The sequence below is a fragment of the Zeugodacus cucurbitae genome, chromosome 2 (genome assembly GCF_028554725.1).
Source record: "Zeugodacus cucurbitae isolate PBARC_wt_2022May chromosome 2, idZeuCucr1.2, whole genome shotgun sequence".
NCBI lineage: Eukaryota > Metazoa > Arthropoda > Insecta > Diptera > Tephritidae > Zeugodacus > Zeugodacus cucurbitae.
In genome coordinates this window covers 24548366-24566359 of record NC_071667.1, presented here as the reverse complement: position 1 = coordinate 24566359, position 17994 = coordinate 24548366, and the positions used below count along the sequence as shown (strand labels likewise).

The 17994-nt window shown below is 40.7% G+C and overlaps 1 protein-coding gene across 2 annotated transcripts in view; it reads left to right on the top strand.

Moving 5' to 3' along the window:
- LOC105217796 (histone-lysine N-methyltransferase trithorax) overlaps positions 1 to 17994 on the top strand; it is a 51407-nt gene that overhangs the window by 18712 nt on the left and 14701 nt on the right. The window contains exons 2-6 of one of the 2 annotated variants that reach the window (XM_054225974.1): positions 8150 to 8912; positions 8982 to 11409; positions 16023 to 17259; positions 17331 to 17636; positions 17788 to 17964. In XM_054225974.1, the coding sequence (XP_054081949.1) occupies positions 9937 to 11409; positions 16023 to 17259; positions 17331 to 17636; positions 17788 to 17964 (3193 nt within the window). In that variant the 5' untranslated portion in view covers positions 8150 to 8912; positions 8982 to 9936. Of the gene's footprint in view, positions 1 to 8149; positions 11410 to 16022; positions 17260 to 17330; positions 17637 to 17787; positions 17965 to 17994 lie in introns of both variants that reach the window. The other variant, XM_011192987.3, reaches the window with a different exon arrangement.

Below are 17994 nucleotides of genomic sequence, written 5' to 3'. Positions count from 1 at the left end.
TTTTTTTTTATATTTGATATCGTACTGACAAAGAATTCATCACGCATATGGTGCGTAGCGTTTCAACCGAAGAACGCGGCATTATGGTACGTTCATCTAAGTAGGAGGTGGGTTAAAAAGAGATGCATTTTTTGTTTTATGAAAGAAAGAACAGCATTTGTTATGTTCTCGCTGTGCGCTTTTCGAAATTATATGATATATGGTCTAATATTATGACAAAGTACTATGTTTTAAACGTTCTCAAGATTTATTGTTCAACTATCCGGAGAATACCAAACCTCTGCTCTATATAATCGCAGTTGAATCTCGTCTCTCGGTAACGGGATTATAAGTTTTAAACAATATTGTTGAAGAGCTTCCGTTAATTCCATTCAATCTACTCACGTGGCCTTAAATTTTCCTTCACCTTCCTTCAAAATCATTTAAATGTGCAACGCAAGTAACCGTTATTTTTCCACTTCGTTAACGACACTAATTTGAAAGCAATTACCAACAGCTTTCATTTCCGATAATCCTCCCACACTCTCTCACACACAAGCATTCAACTACAACTTGCACAGTGTCGCAGCTGGCAAAATGCCGTTACAATTTGTCCCCATCCCTCGTATTTTATTATTCCCAACGCGCATATTGAGAGATATGATATTATTATTTGACTTAATTTGTACCTTTCATGGGAACACGCTGGCTCATCGCAAAGGCTTCGCACTGCGAGGCCTTCTCCTGCTGCGTCACAGTTTGCGGTTGACTTGCGGACGGCGCATATTACTCGAAAATCTTAACTAATCGCATCATCGGGGACCACCAAGCGACCGACTAAATCCAATAAGCGCACTGTCGCGTTAGCGAAATCTTCAATCATCAAAATTAAATTCCCAACCAATGACGCAACAACGCACACCCACACACACAAATGCACAGCGCACAAGGCTGGGTTGAAGGACGGACGATCCACAAAACACAGAGTTGAGCATAGCACAGCGCTGCGCCATGGAATGTGGCACCGCACACTTGTGGCTGTCATGTTGTGACCAATAAACAACATTTCCGTTGGGACTCGACATTTTCAGCCAACACACACTCACACAGAGAAAATCATACACACGACTAACGTCCGAATCACATTGTTGTTGTTGCCATTGCTGGCGACCCATATCTGCTGCTGCTACAACTGCCATATTTCGTACATTTCGCACACAGCAATTGCGTCCGAGCGCTGTGCCTACTTGATAGTGGCGGTGTGGGCTGTGGGATGCAGGCGTCGTTGTCGTGTTGGGCGAGCGCTCACTGCTCGTTTTTACGGATTTTTGTCATTTTGCGAAATTTTATTGATTAATTCGATAGACAGCCAGCAATAAATCGCATCGGTTGAGGGGCAGCGGCGCGGAATGTGCTAAATTGTGTTGTTTTCTGCGGCGTCGCGCAGCGAGAGTCCGTCAGCGGCGTGTCTCAATTGCCAGTGCGCTCCTTCCACCGCCGCGCCTCCAACGCTTCGCCTGTCACTCTATGCAGCCTTGTTATCTGCGTTGCCGTGATGCGCGCTTCTGTGTGTGTATACGTATGTAAATGCGCTTTCATGTCGTCGATAACTGCGTTGTGTATGCGTCTCTTGGCTACCCTGAGACCTGCGTGCTTTTGCGCCATTCTCTACTCGTCGCTTTTAATCGCCTTTATCTGTCTGTGCCTGCCTGCTCGTACAACCATGCGCCCGCGTCTGTTCCCGCCTTCGAGTTGTTTGTTGTGAGTGATTAATAACAAATTTGATTCAATTTGATTTGTGTGCTAATTTGTCGTTTTATGCGATTAAATTAAGCCGATTATAAGTAAATACATTATAGTACCCAATGGTTGTATGTTTGTTTGAATTTCTTTTGTTATACCTACGAGGGCAGCTTTTTTGGGTAGTGATCATTTTATGCCTCAAAAATAATTCCTCCAAGAAGCTTTCTGTTTCACCTTTGCTGAAGGGTTTTGGTCCAATGAAGTCTTCTCAATACACCAAAAGCTCGAACATTTGATCCTTGAACTACGCCTTAATGCTGAATTTGCTTGCCTATAATACTAAATACGCATCAAATTAACTCGAAACTAGTGATCTGGGATCTTCACAAGCTAAAGAAGCTCTTCTCTTGAAAATTGGAAGCTTAATTTAGTTAGTTTTCGAGAAATAAAGCTTTGAGCAGTATTACACCATATCCAACTTTAGTATCTGCATCCACGGGCTTAATCCCTTTCGAAACAAAGCTGAATTCGGATGATTTTTGAACCAAAACAAGGGCTAATATTGGTAAATGCCTAAATTCAATGTCGTATACTCTCAGTGTTCCAAAAATGCAACATCCCTTCTGTACTTTTTTTTATTTTGGGACCCGCAAGGTAGTCTACCAATTTCGCAGTTCCTCGATCTCTCTTATATTATGCTCACTCGTTGTTTCGACCACAGACACGGAATTGTCGAATATTGATGGGACATTCACCACACTTATCTGAAATAGTCATTAATACGATCTTAGACTTTTCAAATAATATTAGTTTTGAAATTCCAAAATCTACAAACATATCGTCGCACCCTCGTACTCTACGCATGAGTGAGCATTAGCGTTGTGCTAACACCGTACTCGAGTGGATTTAACATTGTTATTTCTGTATTTATTAGATTGCCTTTTGTCGAGCATTATCTTTATGATGGGTATTTATTTATTTTTATGAAACATGCATGTAAACCCTAGCAAGCGAACTTTTGACTTAGTGAAATTGAACTTGACAATTTTAATCAGCAAATAAACAAAATTTCAAGGTGTGTCATAACTATTTTAGTTTTATATTTGTAGTGGAGACCCCTAATTCTCATAAATATGTATGTCTGTATTTAGAATTCTTTCTCATCAGCTTTAATTGCTATGGAGTTTTTGGACTAGAACTAAAGTTAAATTTCGATTTCGGTTTAAATTTCGATTTAAGCTGAGAAGACAAAGCACATTTTCTTAGGTTAATAACTTAAAAAACTGGCTATTGTGTCTAAAAGGTGACCAATCTTATTCTGGTTGTTATTTTCTCGGACCTATCGCCTTTGATACCGTCTTTTGGACAAACGGCTTCAAGATACATATCATAAATATATATAGAAGTTTTCTCAACACCCCATCATTACAATGAAGGTTAATTTGAATAGCTAGGTTATAGGTTGATACTATTGAAGATGGGTTCCACAGAGTCCTTGTCGAAGTGCTTTCTCTCAGGATTATGCCATGTTATAGACAAAACTTTTTTTGCATCATTTAAATAGCTCGCTCTCATTTCGTTAACCTCCTGCAGTTTTATTATGCTACGTACGAATTATTCATATTTGGTCATCCAACAGTTGGCGCCCTCCCAATGTATATACCGGTCATCACAACTGCATGCCTATAAATTATAGTCTTCAGAAACGTAGCAGTTTGTAGTTCAAGAACTCATTCGAGTCCCGGTGGGGTTTCCCACATGTCCTTTATGTAAATTTTTTTTACATAACTCTCCCTGACACCTTTTTTTACTCGTCACTTTATGAATTTATTCACTTTCCCCTCATATTTTTTTCGCTTTCTACCAAAACCGTTACCCCCTGCCTACAGGATGGCTTGCTATAAACACAAACAAAAACTCAACTTTCTATTTCCCAATTTTATATTATCTTTTTGCGCTATTGTCCTTCCGCACGAACACCCCAATTGATAATTAAGTCAAGAGTTTACGAGTGCGCCCACTTGGCATAATTTGTGGACTTAACTTTTTATTGATTACAATTTCATTTGCTTATGACACTTGAGTGGGCCTAAATGTGTTTTTTCGGTGATTAGTAGCGCTCAGGGTGGTGAAAGTGTTGTGCTGCGTTGCGTACGTTCCAAGTACGCGGTGGTTGTTGTTATTGTTACTGGTCGGTATGCGGGTTTTTCGAGGGCTGTGGACAATTAGCTATTTATTTATTCTGCGGTTGAATCTGTTATGTTCGCCACTTAACACGCTCGCTGGTCATTATTTAATCAAGATTTTTGCTGAGTTGCGGCTGAGAACAATGGCGCTTGTAAATGCAAAGCGGACCGACCCCCGGTATCTGTTTACCTAATCAAGTGTATGTCTGTATGTTTGTGGGTGCATAATAAATTTCATATACTTTGTTGTGTCTTGATTTACCTATGCATATGCATTTTTATATGTCGACGTTTGTAAGTATGTAGGCGTGTAATGTGCATGTCTCGACTTGGAAACGTTTCTTACGCGCTTCTAGAACAATGCGCAAATACGATTTGCCCCTCAACTCAAACATTTAATGTTTTTATTCATTTTTGCGCCTTTACGTGCTTGCTTTAATTCCTCTCTATTTATAGTCAACTGATTTGTGTGTTAGTGCAAATAGTCATTTTTACATACATACATATGCGCATATATAATCGCGCGTAGTTAGACTAGTCGTAGTTTAATGGTTGCCCTCTTATTTGTATTGTAAATTAGCAATTAAAATGCTGTATAATTGCCGCTTTGAATTTACATTAAATAACTGACTAATTACACAGATAAATGTACACTTCATATATGCACAGTGGTGTGCGAAAAACTTGCAACACACATTTTTTTCACTTTTAGTCGCAGTTTAGTCTAAAAAATATTAATAATTTCAAAAATTATTTTAAAAAATTGTCGCTAACTCGTTAAACACGTTTTAGTGTGTACACTTGTATTGTATACAACCTACCGAACTCAGAGCTTCTTAAATACCTTAAAAAATCCTTAAATGTATAAACATAAATAACTGAACTCGAGTTAAGAATTTTAATACGCCAGTTGCATTATTTTCCCATTTCTTCTGAATAGTGATCGGCGAGGAGACGTTCTCGTTTATGACTGCCATATGTAGGCCGTCTCTGGCAACTTCACTGAAGTGTCTTACTACTGTGCCACAATTTCGCTCGGCTCCGCCCTGTTTGGGTTTATTAGGCAGCGTTTCCGGCGATTCATTGTGCGACGGTTCCTTTTTTGTGAACCGCTTTGTCTTTCTATTTCTAATGAAAGAATCGATTGCCCCGTACTCCTCCACTATACGTTTTTTCAGATCCTCCTCATCAACAATTAGAGTTTCCGGCCGCCTGGTCTTTGGCTATCTTATCTAAGATAAAGACAGCCCTTTGGTACCGGCACTTCCTCACTTGATATAAGGATTTTTCCTCTTTTTCTTCTGGTTTGCTCCTTTTGCTTCCTGTGGACTTTGGTTGGTACTTACGGCTGCTTTAGAGGTGGAGGATTCTTGGCTTCGATTTTGGGTATCTTGGTTGGGTACCCACTATTTTTTCTGCTGTCACTACCATGGTTGGATGGTTGGTACATTCAATAGAACTCTCTCCCGACCGGGGGCGAGGAGGGTGTCTTCGTATGTCGTTGTCTTTGTTGTTGGCACGTTGGTCGTGTCCATTGTTGTGGTTTTTGTTTTGTTTTTAGGAGTTTCCTCCATGTTTTGGTCTCACTAGTAGGCCGGAAAGGGTTGGTCACTCATTCACAGAGCCGGTATGAGGAGAGAAGGCATTTAATATCTCCGACCTCCCCCAGGCATCGGAGGAGACTGTTCGCGATCAGCTACTCATTACCGTCCACTGGCCATTCAGCCATCGGCACGGGCTCAACAACTCGGCTTAGGGTCGTGTTATTGCAGGTGTCCTCACACTTCCCACAAAGATGATGGGCGTAAAACCGAGGGTTTATTCAACCAAGTCACCATTGTGAGAGTTATAAGGTATCCTTCTTAGCTCGTAAGAGCAAAGTACGTTCCCATTTTGGAAATTCGTAAATTTTTCGCTATTTTCCATCATTTTATACATCAAATTAACAAAAAGCTCTATAAAATAAAAAATTCAATAAGAAAGTGCACCGCTATGTTACTGCAATTTTTTACGCTACTGTCTAAATGTGTATCCCTACAGGTTGCCTGACTGAGCGCTGCTAACCCCACCCTACTCCTTTGTCGGCAACACACATTTTTCTTGTTATTTTTGCATTTAATTAATTTCATTTTCCACTCCACATACACGTACACAGATAACTCCCCACATTCTACCCAACCCTTTTCGCTGTGCTGTCTGTCTGTCTTCTCTCTATCTTTTTCCTGTTCTCGTTGTAAATTGCAACGTCTTGCTGTTTTTGTTGTAAACAGGTTACCTGATTTATCAGTATCAGCGCATTTATTTAGTTACCCATCAACAGACCGCCCTTTGGCCGCCTGCAAAAATTACCTTACCGCACGTCAACTCAACTAACTCACTAACTACTGTTTGACATTCCACAGCAGCAGGAAACAAAAGCAACAACAACAACGAAGACAAAAACAGCCAATGTAATAATAACGCTTCAATAAGCTTCTTTAGTTTTCGTAGCGCGCTTTGATATGGTCAAGTTGTGTCGGATAAGTGCTTGGTTAGAGTTGGAGGCATCGGTCGGTTGGTGAGTAAGTGACTGAGTGAGAAAAATGCGCTAATACAAACACACACAGAGGGGGGTGCCTACAAGGCACTTCTCTGCCAGCGAGTCAGCCACTCAGTCAATTACTAACTTACTTGCCTCAGTTGGTTTAGTTGCAGGAAAATCGCGTACAGTTTGTCAAGATGCAAAAAAGGCCACAACCAGTAGCTAACTGCTGCCAACAACAATAACAGCAACTACTACTACCGTGTATAGGAAAAATATCCCAATAGAAGTAGTAGCCATCTGTGATTCCTTCGCATCGTTGCTGCTATTTCGCTGAACGCTGATTGTTTGCGGCTTTGGCAGTTACTTGGCGGTTACCTTGTTGTCTGCTATCTGCTTGTTGGTTGTTGTTTGCTGGCTGCTGACGTTGATTGCCCAACTAGCAACACGTTTCCAGTTCAGTGAGCATCACCTGCCGCCCGCCGCTTGTACACCAGCTTTTCAAGTATCCTCTTAGTCATCACGGCACTTTCATTTCCTTTCCTTTTCTTAAGTCACTGCTTGCCCCCACCGCAGCAGCAGAAGCAGCTTTTCATGTATTCTGTAGAAGAGGCAGCTAACTGACATTAAATTCAATTTGTCGCCGTCACAGTGCATTGACTTAGCCATGGCGGAGAAGTACTTGCATAAGCACATATGTATGTGTGATTTGCTTGCATTCTCATGTCTATCAGGAAATAAGTGAATAATGTGCCAAAGTAAGCTCTGCGGTCGCAGTTACACTTTATTATTATTTCAGTTTTTTTGAATCATGGTTAATTAAGCACAAGAATTCCAATACAGGAAAAATATTATGATTATGTGAAGCTTTATCAGCTTCCGTTTTGCTTCAATGTTCGGGAAATTGAACATTTCGAACGTCATAAAAAGCGTCATCATATAGCAGATTTTTGTTTCTTGTAGCCTAAAATCAAAGTGTTTCAAAAGTTCAGTTAACGAAAGCACATAAAATGAGTTTATTTGGTAAACGAAATAATACTTGTTTATTCTTTAGATTTCAATCGAAGATTTTTTATTTCTTATTACCTAAAATCAATGTGTTTCATAAGTTCAAATAACGAAAGCAGACTAGCCGCAATTTCTATAAAGTCAAAAATCGTATTAATTCTCTGGTCTGCAGTACTTTTTTTATTAGTATTCATAATGTAATCGCGTAATATTTTCCGTGCATCCTAAAATCAAAGTCCTTCATAAGTTCACTTAACGAAAGCAGCCAATATTCGGGCTACAGGGAGGACAAATTCTGTTTACGACTGATTGATGTTATCAAATACCTACCGTATTCTGGAACTGTGGTTAACCAGCAATTCTTAAAACAAATTAATTTATGAGAAGATCGATTATACAGGGTGTCTTTATACATTTTTGAGCAGTGTTGTTAATTTTTTGGTGGGGTTTTACATGGAAATCAAAGTTTATCGTCAAAATATAATAAGGTTACTTGTTATATTACTTCCCAATTTCAAAGCTTCAAATCTCATATCCACTAAGCGAAGTTGACATTCTATCGCTTAATGTTATTAAGGCTAGACAACGGCTCGAGCAACATGTTGATGATTTCATGAATATGGCACTTATTTTATAATATTTTTTTTCCCAAACATTCTATTTTACTTTTGGTTTTCTTATCCGTAACTTTTTTCTATTTTCTACTTTGCAGATAACTATCAAAATCACATCAGGTGTTTGTCACAATACAGAACTCGAAAAAACAAATCCCCAGAAAGAGCTCAATAAACGCTTAAAAATCTCGAAGCCGAAAAAGTAATATGGTCAAAATGTGAGGCAACGAAAGAGGCAAAAAACAAGTTAAGATCTCGCTAAAAATGCATAAGCGCAAGAGAGCAAAGTGAAAAGAAACATTATTAAAAAAAGTAAACACAGAATAAGAAACAGAGAGAGAGAGCGTGCGGTGGAAGGAGAAAGAAGCAACACCAACAGAAAGCAGTGAAAAAGTAGCAGCGAAATTCGAAAAGAATTTGCGAATACGCCATACCGAACAAGAACAACAACACGTCCAACCCAGTCCTTGTGCAGTCAGCCGTACAGGCACACAGAGTCTCGGTTTACCCTCATTGCGTATCCCCTGAAATTACACGCATGCAATTCTGCGACATATACGAAGATACGTAAACGGCAACAACAGAAAACAACAACGAGCTGTCATAAAGCCAAGACCACGAAGATGCAAAGGAAAGCAGCAACGACGGTGTGAAGCGTCCCGATTTTAGAGCAAAGAAAATTCCAACTACAACAACATCGAAAAGCAGACGCGGTCGGTCGTGCCTGCAACAATAGTGAAACGTAAAGAAAAATATATAAATTGCTTGTTTGGGTGTGAGAGCGCGAACAGAGCACTGCTGAGACGCCACTATAAAAGTCATCGTGCTTATACTCACACCTCAGCTGCAGCTGCAACAACGGTGAGGAAAATTAATTTTTTCCCTAAACATTGCAGAGCATAAAACAGGTATTGTTTTCTACGAAACTAGGGTGAAACGCGAGCACGAGCTGCACAACTAGCAACGTGTCAAAGTAGATACCAACTACGGAGAGAAGGTGAGTGAAGAAGAGCGCGCGCCATATACGAAAAGTACATATAAACGCATTGTGGAGAGGCGAGCGTGTGCAGTGTGAGCGCGATATCAAGAGAGAGATAGAGAGAACCAGTGAAAGGGAGTTGTTAAGCAGCGTAGACTTGCAACGAGAGCAGCTTGCCACAACTGGAACTGTTTTTAGTTGCAACGAGCGCGTGTATTCGTAACGACGGGTGGTGTGGGTACACAACAACTGCAACAAAAACCAATAGTCGTCGGGCTAGTTGCAAGCAAAAGGTGGTCACGCAAGTCCAAAGCAACATACGAACAAAAACAACAACGATTGACTAAATAACAAACCGCCAGTCAATAAGGAAGCAGCGCTCGGCGACAACACAACACACCAAACAAAAAGGTGCAAAAGGAAAACAATAAAGCCAGCTGTCGGCTAATACCCTGTGCTGGAACTAAAACACGCACACACACAGACATTTACATACGCACCACGACAGCGAGCGCTACACTTTACACCTTTTATCCTCAACGAAGTGGAGTGGAAAATAGACTTGGCTGACGGATTGACTGAAAAGAGTCACAGAAGTGCCGTATGAAACGCAACACGGCAGAATAGTTTTTGTTTCTGAAGTGCGCGCTCACACACGCAGGGAATTGCAGCAGAAACGTGTCGGTTTTGTTACGAAAGAAATTAGCGCCCAAACGAGGTGGACAAATCGCCGAGAGTAGTGAGCATTCGCAAACAGGGACGTGACGCGTAAATCACTGCGGTACGCTAAAACCGATAAAAAAGCGTTAAAAAAGCAATAGCGACAACAATAACAACGTGTAGTGGCTAGTTTACAGTTAATGGTGACGCATTCGCAAATGCAAATTTCATACGAGTATTATTATTATGGGTCGCTCCAAGTTTCCCGGGAAACCATCCAAGTCGATTAATCGTAAACGCATCAGTGTATTACAATTAGATGACGATGCGTCGACGACGACGACGACGGAGCCGGAGGATGGTGTAAGCGCGGCGGCAACGACGTGTGTTGGCGGCGATAAGCGCAGCGGCGGTAACTGTGATGACGACGAAGATGGACACAATAAGAAAGGTGGTGGACCCGGTGGCGGTGGCACGAGCATGGGTGGGGGTGGTGCCGGCGGCAGTGAGGCCGGTACGAGCGGTGGCACTGGGGGTGGAGATGGCGCACGTAATGGCCGCAATGTGAATGGCAACAGCAGCGCCGGCAACAACGGCAGCAGCAATGGCACAAGTGGCGCTAGCGCTAGCGATAGTGTTACCACATACAAGCAATGTGCTGCTACGAAAAACACCGCTGAGACGGCAGCGAAAAGAGCAGTGATTGGCAAAGGCAAGAGTAGGAGCAGCAATCGTGGCAAAAGAAAGCACAAGGATACTAAAGATAAAAGGCTTGCAACTGCCCTGGATGACAACAAACACAGTGATGAAAGTGCGGATAAAGCAGACGATGAAACGCGCGCAACGCGCCATACAACAGCAGCAGCAGCAACGAATGATAAAGTTGATGTTGCTGGCGATTGCACGGTGGCTGTGGCAGCGCATAATGCGAAAAAGCAACAGCAGCAAGCTGCCATAATTACAATGGCAACTGGAGATGAAGATAAGATGGTTGCGAACGACGCAGATATGCAGGCGGTTGCTGAAAACGATGAAGATGACGGCTGTGATGTTGATGGCGTTGTCGATGACGATGACGATATCGACGAGGATGAGTACGAGGATGACAATGCATCGTCTACTAGTCGCAAATCACAGCAATCCGCCAGCTCCGCAGTCTCCACGTCAAACTCCTCCACCATTACAACCACCAGCAATAACAATAGCAGCAGCACAGCGTCGGTAGCGTTGGCATTTAGTCGCAGTAAGCGTGATGGTAAATTTAAAAACTTGAATCTTGCCAAGCCTGAGGTGATGTTGCCTTCATCGGCCAAATTACGGCAACTACAAAAGCAAAATCAACTTAATTGCTCATCTCCGCCACCAACAGGACCAGCAGCACTGACAACAATTGCCAGCAGCAGCAGCGCTGGCAACAACAATGCCACCCTAACAAACTGCAACAATATAAGTACAACAATACCCAGAGCGACAACACCGACCGCAATGTTATTTACGCGCATCTCAAATCCCTTCGCTGTCGCTGGCAAAATTTGTGCGACGACGGCCGACACCGATGACGACGACGAGGCATCGTGTATCATGGCCGTTGATGCGGCAATAAATGGCAGTGTGGGCACAAAAACTGCGCAAAACGGTGACAGTAGCGTTGGTGGTGGTGGTGTTGTTGTTGGTGCCGGTAGGGAAGACGGTTGTGCTGACAACGAAGGCGCTGCACTGGTGAGTGTTTTTGATTGCATTGCGCTTCCTTACATTGCCTTCATTATTATTATTATTTTCGCTTTTTCTTCACCCTTTTTGAAAGTTTTTTCGTTGTTGTTGTTTTTATTTGCTCTGTAATAATATGCATTTGCGCGCGCCTTAAAGTTGTTGACTACCTTTGTTGATTCTGCTGTTGCAGCTCCTTTTGGCTTGTTGCCCTTTTGGAAATTCTTGTTCTCTACATACTGAACACACACACACACTATTTCAACTCCTTTATTTCAATTTAATTTATTTTTTCCTTGAAGCTTTAATGTATTTATTGTTTACGCTTTTGTTTGCTTTCCGTGCTGTTGTTGTTTTCTTTTGCGGCATTCGTCCGCACAGGTAGCCAATTGGCTGGCTACATATGTACACAAGCTCACAGTTGATTGTGTTGCTCTTTTATGGCATTTAGAAGGATTGATTCATCGTTACAAATTGCTGCTTCAAATTGGTATTTGTTTTTTTTTTCGTCACTTTTTATAGCGCAAACTTTTTGACCGTTTAATGCGCGAGGTGTGGCCCGATTAAATGGGTGCTTTTGTTTTCTTCCCAAAATTAAATGTTGATTTTGTTAATGAGCACATTTATGGCGTATAAAATAAGTAATGCGCTTAATTACCATAACCAAAATAACAGTATGGATAAAAATACAGCTTTCACTGAGTTTGCTTTGGGAGCTTTTTTAGAACTTTTGTGGAAAGCTCGATCTTCATTCTTACCAAAGATTTTTTTATTTTTTATTCCAATTAAACTTTACGTTAAAATAAAAGCTGTGTTAACTGAAATCAAAAGCTTTTATCACTTAATTAGTATTCTACTCATGATTCACGTTGACAGCCTCATTCGTTTTTATATACTAGTGTTTACACCAACACTTAAAAATCTTTAATTATACCAATTATATCAGTGAGCTTAATTATTGCTAATTTTTGAGACATCATTGTCGTGCAGCTTTTTCACGAAACAGAACAATATAAATTCATTCATTAATATTTCTAAAATCGTGCATTTAGAATTAAAATAATTGCGACTGTAAAACAATGATAATCTCATTGATCATAACCAATTGATTATCTAATCATCAACCGATTATATAATCTAGTCATTAGTTGTTTGATCAGCTAACTATGCACGCTGATGATTATGGATTTTCCATCAATTATTGAGTATGGTTTCATCCAGTTATCGGTCATTCTACGTTTACATATGCTTCTCTCTATTATGTTTAGATATCCTCTTTATTGGTCGACTTCATTGTTACACTCACGTACTCTCTCTTTGTTCGTTTTTTATTGTTTTCGGTAGGTTTTTTATGCATTTTATCATTTCAATCTGTACATGAATCTTTTTTTGTCATTCAGGCTCTTTGTAGGCCCATTTATTTCATGATTCAGCTGAATGATGTGTCACAACAATCTTATGAACGTGTCATCACTTAAAAAATATATCTGCTCATTAAAATATCTCTGAAAACTTTGGTGCCCAGTAAGAGTATGCTGATGCTTTTTAAATCGATTGAATCGTATATACTAGCTACTTTGGAGGTTAGTCTAGAATATACCCGATTAACCGCAATCACTTTATGCTTAAAAAGAGGTCACCAACATAGCTTAGATCTATCCTTATCATTATCATATCCTCCAAATGATGGAGATTCTGATTTCAATTTGTACGATTGATTTCAGTGACTTGGGTGTATATTAAATAAAATCTGCCTGAAGTAAAAAACCATGTTATAACAAGTAAGGAAAGGCTAAGTTCGGGTGCAACCGAACATTTTATACTCTCGCAATTTATTGAAGAAATTTAACCAATACATATATGCGGAATAAAGCTCACCGTATTTTTGAAAAACCTATAATTAGGTATATGGGAGCTAGGAGAAGATACTTTTGATAAACCTACAATGAGGTATATTGAACTGTTATGACCCGATTTTAATAATTTTTGGAACAGAGACACACTAATAGAAGAAAACAATTTCCTCTGAATTAAATTGAGATATCTGAGAGATTTACCCATATTTAAAATTTATCCTTAGGCGCTGAGTTCAACATGTTCGATATCTGGGGCCTTGAAAAGTTATGGTCCGTTTACGACAATTTTTTCACAAGTGAAGCCAGAGATGATATGCACTAATTGTGTGAAGTTTTATTCCGTTATCTTCATTGGTTCCATATGTTTACATTATAAAGTGAAGGAATAAGATGGATTTTAAAATTGAGTTATAAGAAAAGTAGTAGTGGTTGTGAACCGATTTCGCCATTTTTCCGTGTTATCAGGGTGTCAAGAAAATATTATATACCGAATTTCATTCGAATCGGTCGAGTAGTTCCCGAGATATGGGGTTTGACCCATAAGTGGGTGATGCCACGCCCATTTTCCATTTTGTAAAAAAATCTGAGTACAGCTCCATTCTGCTATTTCTTCTGCAAAATGTAGTGTTTCTGACGTTTTTCGTTAGTTAGTTAACTCACTTTTAGTAATTTTCAACGTGGGCGTGGTTATTATCCGTTTTCTACTATTTTCATGGGGTATGTGAGAGAACCGACTGCAGAAAGTTTGGTTTATATAGCTTTATTAGTTTGCGAGTTAAATACAAATAACCGATTTGTGGGCGGGGCCACGCCCACTTCCCCAAAAAAATTACATCCAAATATGCCCCCTCCTAGTGCGATCCTTTATTCCAAATTTTACTTTTATATCTTCATTTATGGCTTAGTTATGACACTTTATGTGTTTTTGGTTTTCGCCATTTTGTGGGCGTGCCAATGGTCCGATTCTGTCCATTTTCGAACTTGATCTTCTTATGGTGCCAAGGAATATTTGTGTCAAGTTTCGTCAAGATATCTTAATTTTTACTCAAGTTACAGCTTGCACAGACGGACAGACATCCGGATTTCAAAGCTACTCGTCACCCTGATCACTTTGGTATATATCACTCTATATCTAACTCTTTCAGTTTTAGGTGTTACAAACAACCGTTATGTGAACAAAACTATAATAACCTCTTTAAAACTTTTGTTGCGAGAGTATAAAAAAATTAGTCTGTTATTATTATTTTTTCCCCTTTCTAAAGAGTGATCCATTTCGAACATCTCTACTTTTTTAAAGGAAAAAACAAAGAAAATTCTAATTTAATAGCAAATGTTTATTATCATTGGAAAGAACATTCTTTAGCATTCATATTTTAAAGATTACCTCTTTGAAAAGGTGGCCGCGGCTACGTCTCGGATGGTCCATCCGTTACATACAATTTTAGATGACTTGATCGAGCATTTCGACTGGTAACAGGAGAACGACCAGCATGATGTTTAGCTCTAAGGCCTGAATCGAAGCAGGACTGTCCGCATAGACTTTACAACAGGAAAAAGTCTAACGATGTGAGATCACGAGCTTCAATTTCAGGCTTCAAATAGTCGGTTATCATAGCGCGATAACGATTACGTTCTCACGCCGAATCTTCTTGAAACTTTTCAGGAGCCCATAAAGCGAAGCGATGTCGCTTGGGAGGGTCGAGCGGCTTCAGTTCTTGCACAAACTGTATTTTGTACGCTTTCAATTTAAGATCTCAGAGTAAAATGCGACAAGTTGTTCCATACGTCAGTCCGAGTTGCTGCGAACGGCGCCGAATGGACTCTCCAAGGTCTTCGTGTACACCCTCAGCATGCTACATTTTCTTCACTTGGTCTATTCGGTCGAAAATTGTCCAATAATAAATGTTGGGTCTCAAGGGTTATGGTGTTTTGCGAATAGTACACTCAGTAGGTCGATTATGTTGACCATAATTAAGCGAAGCTTGCGATATTCATTCTTTATAGAACGTTAATTTTCGTAATAAAATTGAACAATTTGTAAACGTTGTTCAGTCTTTATGATGATGAAATGCCAAACAATACTGAACAAAAATAACATGACAGCTTGGCATGACTCAGGCGTTATCTGTCAAAAAAAGGTATTGTAAAAAGTACCTCTACTTGGATCACCCGATATTAAGTATTTAATAGTTGATGCCATATAAACTTAGCCCTTTCTTCTTTCTTTTCTTTTTCTTCTTTTATTTTTCCCTCCTTTTCTTTTATATAATTTTTCGTTTTTGTGTTTTTATTTATTTTATTATTTTCTTTTATTTTTTGTTTTTATTTACCTTCCTCAACAGTTACAATACTAAATTGAGCTTATTTTATTTTTATTTTAATTTTCCACTCGAAACATAAACGCCGATTGAAATTAAATACTTGACAAATAAGTGTGTATACATTTTAAATTCTTCCAAGTGTGTCCCTAATGAGTTTGCTGTCGTGCGTGTACTCCAAAGCGCAATCATTCCAATTTTGTCACGCATGCATCCTTTTCACGAGAATATTATTATTCAAAGCTCGCTTTGTTTACATTCTTAAGTGCACTCATACATGCGCCCGTGTACACATATTTGCCATCACAACAATGACAGCGCAAATAAAAACATTTTAATATCCTTTCCCGTGCGCCGGGCATATTTTTATTGTTCCTTTATGCGTCTTCCACTTTACACTTCTGCCTTTGTGTGCGTGTTTGTGCTAATCAAATAATATGCGCTATTGCAGAAATCCAACATGAAAACGAACGAAATGCCTACAACCAGCTGCAGCAGCAACCAAAGGCCCAGTGATAGTACGACAGCAGCGGCCGGCAGCCACAGTATTGGTGAGTCAACCACTTCAGCCACAACGACAAGCGGCAAAGACAGCAGCAAAGCAGCCGCAAGCACAAGTATTCCAGCAGCGACTACGGCCGTGGTTAGTAATGCCTGCTCCACAACGTCCACATCAGTAGCCGTAGTGTCCTCGTCATCATCTTCGTCGTCGTCGTCCTCGTCAGCTTCGTCAACCGCATCGGGTGGCAAGCAGAAAAAGACCGTCACATTCAAGAATATACTCGAGACGAGTGATGATAAGAGCGCCGTGAAGAAGTTCTACAATCCCGACAACCGTACACCGCTCATCTCGATCATGAAGAAGGAGTGCATGAATCGGCCATTATTGTATTCACGCAGCAGCGAATGTATTGTGCGACCATCGCGCCTAACCGAGATACTCAAGAATAATTCAAATATCGACAAACTGAATTCCTTAAAATTCCGCTCCAGCCACACCATCAGCGGTGGCGAAGCAACGGCAGCAACAAAAACATCGCTGAGCGCTGCCGGTATAACGTCGTCAACAACCGCAGTCATAGCTTCGGTGTTCGGCGGTTCGGCGCTCGCCTGTGCTTTCGGCGCGCCAGCTGCCTTTGCCGATGACCGCAAGCATGACACAGTGGCATTTAGGTTAAGTGAGACTAGCAAGCAAACCGCAAACGGTTATGCAAACGATATCAATCCCAAGCGTGAGCATGGTGTGGAGAGCGCTGATTATGTGCGTGGCGGTGGCGCTACATCTAACGGTACACACGGGCCAGCTGGCGATTTCGAGCGGGACGATGATGATAATGCCAAAGTCAAAGCTGCTGAGGAGGAAGATGAGGCTGCGGAGGAGGAGGACGACGAAGAGGAACAGCAAATTGTGGTCGACAAGCATTTCGTTCTGCCGAAACGTAGCACACGTTCGTCGCGTGTCATCAAGCCGAATAAATGGTTACTGGAAGATGGCATCATTTGCAAGAAGGTATCACATACCAAGCCGAAGCAAACACATACGACCACAACAGCGCCGGCGGTGTCAACGACAACAACTACAGCAACAAGCAGTGGCGGTAACGTTGGCACAGCGAAGAAGGAGCAACAAAACTATTTCGGCTTAGGTGACTACACAGAGGCCGGCACCGGTGCTGGCGATATTTTAGGTTAGTATGTCAATAAGTGTAGCGGTTTATTTGAAATTTCTAATATCTATATACTCTTATTCCTCCAAAAGGTATCAAAAGCGTCAAGGATAACAAGAGCACAGGCTTCGGTGCAACCACATTCGGTTCGAACTTCTCCTCACTGAAGGCGAATAGTTTTGTTTTGCGACAGCCACGTTTGCAATTCGACTCACTCGCCGAACGTAATGCCACAGTGACAAAATCCTTAAATAATCCAGCAATGGCACCGTTGTCCATAACCGTGCCGAAACCGCAGACAACAACATTGGGTTTAAAGTCATCATTATCCAATAGCACAGCTGGCAGCACATTCGGCATGAGCAGTGTCAATAATTTGTTGAGCAAAAGCTCTCCAGGTGCGTAGAACAAACCGAAAATGCCTATTTCATCAATTTATATTAAATTCACGTATCTGAGTTGACAGGTGGCAGCTCATTTTTATCTACAGCTATTGTTATTATAAGATAATATCAAATATTCAAACTATACCTTACTCTTCCCCATCAGGATCATCCTCCACACTGTGCAGCGTCTGCAGCACACCCGTGCATTGCAGCAATTTACAGCAGTCACGGAAGTTTGGTGTGCCGGCGTGCATAGCATGTCGCAAATTCATCTCGAAAATCTCAAAAAACAGCTCAAATACATCACTAAAGAACTCGCAACTGCACTGCAAGGGAGACGGTAAGTACTAAACAACTTTTGTATAATCTA